General features: G+C 37.9%; 1 protein-coding gene across 1 annotated transcript; it reads right to left on the bottom strand.

The window, feature by feature from the left end:
• Positions 1–7,998: 7,998 nt before the first annotated feature.
• On the bottom strand, positions 7,999–9,138 carry LOC149402984 (F-box/kelch-repeat protein At3g23880-like). Its single transcript, XM_089608592.1, has one exon. It carries the CDS (start codon positions 9,136–9,138, stop codon positions 7,999–8,001), a length of 1,140 nt encoding a protein of 379 aa, XP_089464718.1.
• Between the last annotated feature and the right edge of the window lie 1,438 nt (positions 9,139–10,576).

The following is a 10,576-nucleotide window of genomic DNA, read 5'->3' on the forward strand; positions in this document are numbered from 1 at the left end:
TCTTAAGATCAATCTCACGAGTTTTCAAACCAGATATAACGAGATCTAAAGAAGGAACAGTCCCTGAATATTGCAAGGCATCTTTAACAACAGAAAACGATTCAGGTAGAGAATTCAAAAGAATCACCGCCAGACTGGTTTCATCAAGGGCCTGTTTGGTCCCTTTCAACAACTGGTTCATCTTTAGGAATTCATCCAAATTTTCTTCAATGGATTTAGAGGGATCCATTTTGTAATTAAAAATAGCGCCTTTCAGAAAAGCCAAATTTGGAGCAGACGGCACAGAGTAAATAGAGTTAAGTTTGTTCCATACCTCGATTGCAGTTTCAGCGCCGTCGACTTTGCGAAGCACGGCGTCAAAGAGATTGAGGACGAGGAGATTGTAGGCTTCTTCCTGGATTTCCTTTTTCTTCTTCAAGGCTTCTTCAGACCATTTCTTCTCGTTGGCTTCGAGCGCGCCGAGAACTTTGTTGTGCGACAGCAGCGCACGAATCCTCTTGGTCCAACTGGCGAAATCGCCCTTTCCGTCGAACACGGAAACCTCCATCTTCATTGAGCTCATCTTGTATGTGAGATTCGCCCGAGAACCGCCAAAGAGTAGTAGCCAGATAACAGATCTTCCAAGAAACGACAAGATCCCCAACCGAAAAGAGGGAAACGAGGAAGAAAGACTCAAGGATTGTGTTTAACCCAAGGATTAAAATCTCGCATCTCGCGGTCGTACCGCACTTTTAATTTTGGGGATATCTCGTACCGTACCGTGGTATCTCGTGGTATTTGATGAACGTTCGGGGTATCTCGTACCGTGTGGTATACCGCATTCCGCGGGATATGCTGTCCAAAAAAGGGTATTCCGCGAGGTATTTGAACAACTTTTTAATTAAGATTTTGTATAAATTTAGGATACACAAAAAAATAAATTTTAAAATAAAGTTTTCAACATTCCATACATAAAATTCCAAATAGAGTACAAATCAATACACATGTTATAGAGAGTTCTCAAACAAAGTCACACTAAATAAAGAAAACAAATATAGATACACGTAATAGAGAGTTCTCACACAAAACAACAACATCAACATTAACAACATCTAATTAAATAAATTACTACCTAAATTCGGATAAAAAAAAAACTCATTTCAAAACAACATCAACATTAACAACATATAATCAAATAAATTACTTCCTAAATTCGGATGAAAAAAAACTCATTTCAAAATCAAAACAACATCAACATTAACAACATCAAATTATTCAAATTACTGCCCAAATTCGGAATAAAAAATACCCATCCCAATCAACATTAACAACATCATCAAATTATTCAAAATTACTACCTAAATTCGGATTATAATAAATCCATATCAACAATCCATTAAAAAAAAAAATCAAAATTTGAAGCTTACCTCGCGGAAGACGCGGTACACGGCGAGATTTGAGCAACTTTACGCCTCCACCAGACGAGAAATGACCCTCCCGCGCGAGATCCGGCGAGATCTACACAAATTTGGTCTTCGGTCGCGCGAGAAACGAAGCTTCAGCTTCTCTTCTTCTCATGCGGAAAGAACACGGAAATGAGGGAAAAATGAGCAAAATAACATTACACCCGGACGAGAAACGAGGGTATTTATAACGCGAAAAGTTGCACGAGATCTCGCGAGATTTAGCTAAAATTGCGAGATATACTCGTACCTCTCTCGCAGACTTCCAAAATGCGAGATCTCGCGCGAGATACCCCCATCTCGCGCGAGATTTTAATCCTTGGTTTAACCTAATGGGCTCTGATACCACTGTTGAGAATTTGGATCGAACACACACCCTAAACTATGCCGGCCAAGCAACCAATGGAATCGCAATTTATGCAAGAAAAGGAAAAAAGACGCAAGAGATTTTTCCCGTGCTTCGGTGTAAAACACACCTAGTGCACGTTGAGCTCCGGCGGGGAACTCGGTGACTAGTATCAGGTTCGGCTTTTCTTTGACCGCACAAAAGAATACAAGAACACATTGTATATGAGAATTACCACAACCCAAAACCAAGAACAACTCTCAACCGAGCCGATCTATCCTAATATTACAGATTGCACTCTCACAGAATATCACTCAACACCAAACTTTCTGAGATACAGGTTCGGCTTTTCTTTGACCGCACAAAAGAATACAAGAACACATTGTATCTGAGAATTACCACAACCCAAAACCAAGAACAACTCTCAACCGAGCCGATCTATCCTAGTATTACAGATTGCACTCTCACAGAATATCACTCAACACCAAACTTTCTGAGATACATCAGATTCACTCTAGAACACTCAGAGAAGATGACAAAGATGAAGTGAACGACTCTTGGTCTTCGATTGCATTATATACCCAAAACTGAGATTATTAATCCTGACCATCAAAAGTATCTGCGATCAAACGGCTTAGCACACTTGGCATCTAAACGACGTGACTGAGTGTCACAAACGACACTCAGCGTCTAGTCGTTTGTCGCCTAAGTGACTTACCTCTAATCTACTAACACTTTGGGCCGGGACTGTCTCGTTGTGGGCTTTCTTCAACTCGGGCTTCACATCACAACAGTATTATATATAAACTACACAAGTATTATATTCGAAACTCTATTTTCTCGTATTCACATTCATTAATTTCTTAATCTGTACTGAATAAAAATGAAGCACCGAAACAGTAAAAGAAAACGAGGAACAACTATTGCATGTAAGATGTAACACCAATCTATTGGTACAAATGCATAAAGAAAAAAAAAAGAAAAAAAAGAAAAGAAAAAGAGACTAGGCTCTCTTAAGCAAAAAAGGAGTAAATCTGTTTACGATTATCGTTCCTTTTCGGGTTTGACCGAAACTAGACTCTCGAAGTACAAACTACCGAAATCGGTTCTCTTCTTCACCGCTCTCTGGTCGGGAATTACCGTCAGCTTTTTTGTGCGGAGGTTGTACGACGAAATCACCGAGTCCGTAGCCTTAATCAACAGCTCATCGTGCTTCAAAAATTCCACGGGCCTCGCGAGGCCCACCAATGGCCCGATCTTGCAATGGTGGGCCCAACCGCCGCGATCTCTGTCCATAACCCACATCTCGAAACAATCATTCCAAAGCCACTCGTCGCAGCCGCCGGAACGAGAGTTCACAAGGAAAGCGAGCGAGTCGGCGCCCCGGGCGATCACGATCGGGTTACTTTGGTACAATCTCAAGAACCCCATTCAAGTCTGTCACCGCGGCAGATCGACTCTCTTGAAACGCTCTCCAGACACGTCGAAGTAGAGGATGTTCATGCTGACGTAGTCGAGCCAATAACAGCGACTTTTCACGTACACCCCGATCATCGAGATAAAAGAGGTGACTGATTCGACTTTGAGCTCTCTTCAAAGGCCGGTTCGGAGAGAGTACACCTCGGCCTCGTCCCTTGTAATCCCGACGAACTTGTGGTCGTGTGTCTTATGATCGTAGCCGAAGCCAAAGCTGCTGAACTTGGACCGCGACGAGGTTCGGCTGAGCTCGTGCTCTCTTAGCGCCGGGTTGTAGAAAGCGACTCGGTTCGATGTGCTGGGTTATGCTCGAATTTGAGGACGAGAAACCCGAACCCCGGAAAAGAGTCGTCGCTGTTAGAGAAAGCTGCTCTGCTTTTTTGGATGTTGGATTGAAGGAGTTCGTTGACGAACTTCTGATCGGTTATGAGAGAGTTCCAAGTCCTGCAAACGCTACTGAATCGGAGCAGAGGTTTCGCCAGCAACTTCACCAGAATTTCTTCCTCTAATTCTCCGGGAAGATCATACCCGGAGCATCTCTTCCACTTCATGTTCTGTTTTGTTTGTGTTTGAAGAGCAAAACTGTTAACGTAGATTCGAAATTAATCACGTAACTGTTGCGCTTAAGTTTAATAACAATAGGTCTCTCAGTCTTATATTTATAAAAGCGATTCATAACTCTGTTAAGAAACACCGGCCTTTGTTTCTTTATTTACCTTATGAGCCCGCTCAACAATTGTGGGGCCTTTGCGTATAAATAATCTTGGATGATTCTAAAACAATATTTCAACGGTTCAATTAGTAGCAACTTTGATACTTACTTATATATCTACAATTATTGTTAATTATAAATTTGTAAGTCTACGTTTATGACAGCTGTATACTTTCATGTTTACATGTGTACATTTACTAGTAAAAGTGTCCAAAAACATAATTATTAATGTTTTGGTTCAAATTATCAAAATTGCTACTAGTTTGAGGCCATTTCCCATATTTCTTCATTATCATATAAATTTATAATAAATGTAAAGCATTTAAATTATTTTGGTATTATTAATATTATGAATATATGAAAAAATGCAAGTATAAAATAAACTAAATTTATAATAAAAGCTACATAATAATTTTAAAATAATTCCGATGCAGGACTTGGATAATGTTCCTTTTGCTATGCCTTTTAACCTAATCTGTTATTGTAAAATAGATTTTGACACCAATATTAGAGTGGAGTGAGATTTGGTACTCGAATTTAATGAGAGTGCCTTGCGGCTCACAGCTTCAAACGACGACGGTCGAGATTCGGCATGCACGGAGACGTCTAAGATAATTCGGCTGCGGCTATAACTTCTGTGTGTCTTAAAAATTAGTTTGCATTATCTTTTTATTATTATGACGTATGTGTAGAGTCTCTTCCTATTTTTCAAAATTTTGCGACAATGTTCTTATTTCATGACACTTTTTTTTAGGGAAAATAACACACATATATCATGTGTTTTAGTGAAATCTTGAGTTTAACCTTTGGTTTTAAAAAAATACCGACTTTATACTCTTTGCTTAACTCAAATGACGAAATTATACCTTGAAATGGATAACAGTGTCACAAATATTCATTTCATTGATATTAACTCTTATATAAGAAAAATCGAATCAAATTGAAACGAGTACTCTAACTTCCAAATTCCCAATTTTGAAATATAAATAGTCTTAAATTGAAATTAAATAATAAAATTCATATCTCCTAAGAGATGACTTCATTCCGTGTTCGAATTGCAACTCTAAATCATGGATTCTCTGTTCGAATATGTGATTTTGATGACTATCAACTATCGATTTGTACCATTTTGCCTCTTTTTGTGTTCTTCACGATTAAGAGACTGTTGTTTATTTTTTAGTTTTAAAATAAATTACATACATGGCGTGACTGAATAAAGATAATTGGTGTTACATATAAATATTATACTCAACATTAATGAAAAGTCAATAAAAATTCAATAAAAAGAAGATTTGTGGCACTGTTGTCTATTTAAGGATATAATTTCGCAATTTTAGTTAAACAGAGAGTATGAACTCGACATTTTTGAAAACCAAAGGTTAAACTCGATATTTTTGAAACCAAATGTTAAACTCAACATTTCACTAAAACACAAGGTATATATGTGTTATTTTTTTTTTTTTTCTGTTACTATAACAAAATAACAAAAATAATTGATTTTGTGAGAGCAGTATTGAGACAATTTACTGTTTTTTTTAGAAGTGACACAGTTGACTAATATTACATAATATATTAGAAGTGAAAACGCATATGATACTATTGGTCAAGATTACATGATTTAGTACGGGACATCAAACTGAAAGGATAAATCTTCCACTTGTAAGAAAGAGCAAGCATAAACAGCAAAAGCCCATTAAGCTCAAAAAAACGAACAAAAAGGTGATGGTTATTAATGGCTGGTAGACCTAGCGGACCAAATAAACAGCAAAAGCCCATTAAGCTCAATAAGCCCAATAATAGTACATATATAGGGAAATGTTAATGGCAAATTAAAAATAAATGAAAAACATAAGAGCCGATCAACATATTTTAAATTATGAAGGGTTTTATACCTTATATGTATTATTACTATAGAGTTATTGTTAAGTTTATATTGAGCTATTAAATTTTAAACATAAAACAAATGACTCGATTATGATGTGATATCGTCATAGTACTTAATTGTTCTAAAAAAAGATTAAATGACTAGAAATGTCAAATAAAATAAGAATAAATATATTTTAAAATTGAAAATATCATCATAAATGTATTTTACAAATATATATGTATTCGTTTATTTCGCCACATTATTTCCGTTCGGTTTTCCGTCGGCACGTCGGTTTTCCATTGAAAATGATATTTCATTTGCAATTTTCCACATTTTTTTCGTTCGATTTTTCGTCGGCATGACGGTTTTCCGTAAATCAGGATGTTCGAAACGGCAACGAAAATGACATTTAAATCTTTGGTTAGTAGTGGTACTCGGATCTAACCGCCGTATGTCATATTGTCTTTTAAACTTATTTGTTTGAGCAAAATAGTCCTCGATCTAGAATATACTGGTTTTTGTAGCATTTTAGTCCTTTTCGAAATAAAATATTATTTATGGAATCTAAACCTAAGAAACTTGAAATATGTTTTGGCTTTTCTGATAGAAGGTTTTCCCAAATGTGGCTAATCTCTTGGTAAAAATAATGTGGATGATATAGGACGAGGAGTTGAGAGAAAGAGAAGAGAAATTTCATTTTCTAGACCCAAAAGTTATGAAAATATCTCAATTAGACCCGCTAGTTAAAAAATATCCAAAATTCGACTTTTGTACCAATTTTGGACGAAAATACCCTTAATTCAAAATAAATCATCTCTCCATCTCTTTCATTCTCACTCTCACTTTCTCTCCACACCAAAGAACACCAAATCCGACGTGAGCCCCATTCCGACGCCCAACCACACCAAATCCGACGAGTTTCAACACCCATCACACCAAATTCGACCGAATTGGAGGTGAATTTTTTTATTTTTTTTAAAGGTTGATTTGAATGAGATTTGAAGGTGAATTTTTTTTTTTTTTTTAATCTGGGAATTTCCGATGAAGATCATCGGAATCCATCGGATTCGGTCGGATCCGACTGAATCCGATGGATTCCGACAAAGATCGTCGGAATCCATCGGATTCAGTCGGATCCGACCGAATTCGATGGATTCCGATGATCTTCATCGGAAATTCCCAGATTTAAAAAAAAAAATTCACCTCCAAAGATGGATTCCGACACGTTCCGACGAGTTCCGATGGATTCCGACACATTCCGACGAGCTCGATCACCGAAAGTTCTAATCCTAGCGCAACCAATTCGAAAGTGACAAGAATTGTGATGAAGAAGATTTAAAAATAAGAGGAATATGAGTTATTTGAATTTCAAGGATATTTTTGTCCGAAAATGTCCAAAAGTCCAATTTAAGATATTACTAAACTAATGAGTCTAATCTTGTATTTTCATTGTTTTTAGGTCTAGAAACTGAAATTTCTCAAAGAGAATTGGATGCGCGAGGCTTGAGATTTTAGCTGATGTATTTCTCTTTCTTTACTCTATTTCCAGTCTTGAGAATTCGTCACTGAATTAAATACAACACGTTTCGAAATAAAAATCCATGACATTTCAATGTTCAACAAGGAATGGGACGCTCTTCTACTCTAAAACAAAATCATATAGATTAGCACTGATATGAAGCTCTCTAGCTCTCTTCCATCATAACTCAGAGAGGCTTAGGAATATATGAATATATATTTGTTGATCACCTCTCTTTCATTAGGAGTATATTTTTACTCGGTTTAGCAGACAATTTTAATACATGGCTCTGACTTCCAAATCACGTACCACTGATTCAAGGTCGACATGATAAATTAGGCACTGTTTTTCTAATATATATATTTTTGTTAAACTCTTTCATCAATTTTTGAATTCCCATTCTCATTCATTAATTTCTTAATCCGTACCTAAATAATACAAAAAAAAAGCAAAGAAACAGTAAAAGAAAAAGGGAAACAACTATTTGCCTGTAACACCAATCTATTGGTACAAAATTATAAAGAAAAATCATAAACCAGTAATGCCTGTAACACCAATCTGTTTGTATAAACGCAAAATACAAGACTTTAGCAACACTTAAAAGAAGAAGAATGAGTAATCTCTGTTTATGATTGATCATTGTTCCTTTTCGGGCTTGACCGAAACTAGACTCTCAACATACAAACTATAGAAAGCAATCCTTCCCTTCACCGCTACCCGGTCGGGAATTTCTGTCAGCTTTTCGGTGCGGAGGCTGTACGAGAAAACCCGATATTCCTCCTCACCCTCCATCAACACCTCTTCTTCATTCCAAAACGCAACGGGCCTCAGCCTCGCGATTCCCAACACGGGCCCGATCCTAAAATGTTTGGCCCAACCGCCGCGATCTCCGACGTCCATGACCCACATCTCGTAAAAAGAAATCCAAGGCCTATAGTCGGCGGCTTCGACGGGAGAGTCCACGACGAAAGCAAGCGAGTCGGGGCCGCGAGCGATCAGTCTCGGGCTGTGTTCAAACCATTTCCCGGAACCAATTTGGCTCTGGCGCCGCGGAAGATCGACTCTCCCGAAACTCTCGTCGGACATGTCGAACGAGAGGATGTTCCTGCTCGTGTTCTCGAGCCAATAGCAACGGCCTTTCACGTACACCCCGCTCGTTTTCGAGCGAATAGAGCAGTTCGGTTCGGCTTTGACTTCTCTCCAGAGGCCGGTTCGGAGAGCGTACACCTCGGCGCTGTCCCTTGTAATCCCGACGAACTTGTAGTCGTCGGTCTTGTGATCGTAGCCGAAGCCGAAGCTGCTGAACTTGGACGACGACGGGGCTCGGACGATCTCGTGCTGTCTCAGCGCCGGGTTGTAGAACGCGACTCGCTGCTCACGACGCTGTGATCGATCGACCACGCACGCGACGCCGTTGCAGTGAGAGCCGAGCACTGAAAATCCGAAGCGGCGTCCGAATCCGGGTATTACGTGATAGCTGTATTCGAAGTTGCTTAGAGATAGTGCTCGATTCTGCTCGAATTCGAGGTCGTAGACCAGCGACGGGTTCGGTAACTCGAAGACCGAAGAAGAGGCATTGCGGTTAGAGAAAGCGGAGTTGCTTTTTTGAATGTTGGCTTGAAGGTGGTCGCTGACGAACTTCTTGCGTGTTATGAGAGAATTCCAAGAGCTACAAACGCTTCTGCATCGGAGCAGAGACTTCACTGGCAACTTCAACAGAATTTGTTCCTCCAAATGATGAGGAAGATCATTCACGGAGACTCTCTTCCTCTTCATGTTTTGTAATGAAAACCTGTTATCGTGGCTTTGAATATTAATCAGGCTACAGAATTTACGTTTAATGACGAGGACCTAGGTCTTAGTCTTGTATTTGTATTTATAAGGTAACAAAAGTCCCAAGAAATATGGAAAAAACGAAGTCCTACTTCAACGCCTTCCTATGTTTCTTTATAAAGAGCCCGCTCAACTATTGTGTGGGCCTTGCGCTTAAAATATTTTTGAGGCCCACAGTTAATCTAAAACATTCTTAATTATCATATTAAATTAATAATAAATGCAAGGCATTTAAGCTATTTAATTGTTATTAAAACAAAAAGTTAGGTAATTAGTCAATTAAAACGTTTGAAATTGTTATATAGCCAATGTTTCGTAAATCTTAGGTAATAGACATAAAGATGACATGGCCTAATACACGAAAGTGACTATTTACTTAAGATTTACTTCTGTTAATATACGAAAATAGTTATTTACCTAAAATTTATGAAACATTAACTATCTAATAATATCAAATTGTAAATGTGGTTATATACATAATGAACTCTTATTAATATTATCGATATATAATTATTAATAATTTAGTAATACTAATCCAGAAAAAAAAAAAGACAAGAACAAAATATACTATAGCATAAATTTCACTTTTACCCCTAGACTATAGGACATGTAACAATCTTTGTCTTGCATTTTTTTCCCGTTTGTCATGTATTTATGAGCTTTCTCATAAATCATTTTTCCGTTAAATATTTAATAGAAATTATGGGTAGAGTTGTATTTTTTTGTTCCTTTAATATTATATTAAATTTAAAAATAAAAAATAAATATTAAAAATGAAATCCACATATTCTTCTTCGTCGCTCTCGTTGAAATTCTCGGCCGTACTTCCATCTTCGTTGGACGACGAGCTGAAAGTACAGCTGATCTTCAACTTTGACACACCGACGAGCCAACATAAAATCCTCCTACGAACTAGAGGAGTTCATGAGTATCATAGACATTTTGTGTTAAGTCAAGAATAAATATATTTTTTCACTGAAGAGTGCTAAATAAACTCAAAATAAGGAGCAAAATTAAATAAAAATTATTCCCAAATCTCGACCTCCATCTCAACCTCTTGGCCCCCGTGGTTGTTTACGTCATCGAACCTTGACTCTCTCTCTCTCTCTCTCTCTCATACATACACACGTATTTTCTTTTATCTAATTTGCCGGTAGTAAAGATGGCGAGGACAGAGCTTTACATCAAGTCCTCCAAAGCCAATATTCCGTCCCTAACCTTACCTTGTAGAGGCTCATCCAGATCATGTCCGACTCGGCTTGTCACCGCCGAGTCGAGTCAGATGATTCGCTGCCGCAAGGTCAAGATGATACACTAGGGGCACTGTCTCCGACCAACTTAAGTTGCGTTCTCTTTATTTTTGTGACCACGATTTTCCTCC

Source organism: Urtica dioica, chromosome 3 (genome assembly GCF_054948205.1).
Source record: "Urtica dioica subsp. dioica isolate 48M chromosome 3, U.dioica_male_clone48M_v1_H2, whole genome shotgun sequence".
NCBI classification, from domain to species: Eukaryota; Viridiplantae; Streptophyta; class Magnoliopsida; order Rosales; family Urticaceae; genus Urtica; species Urtica dioica.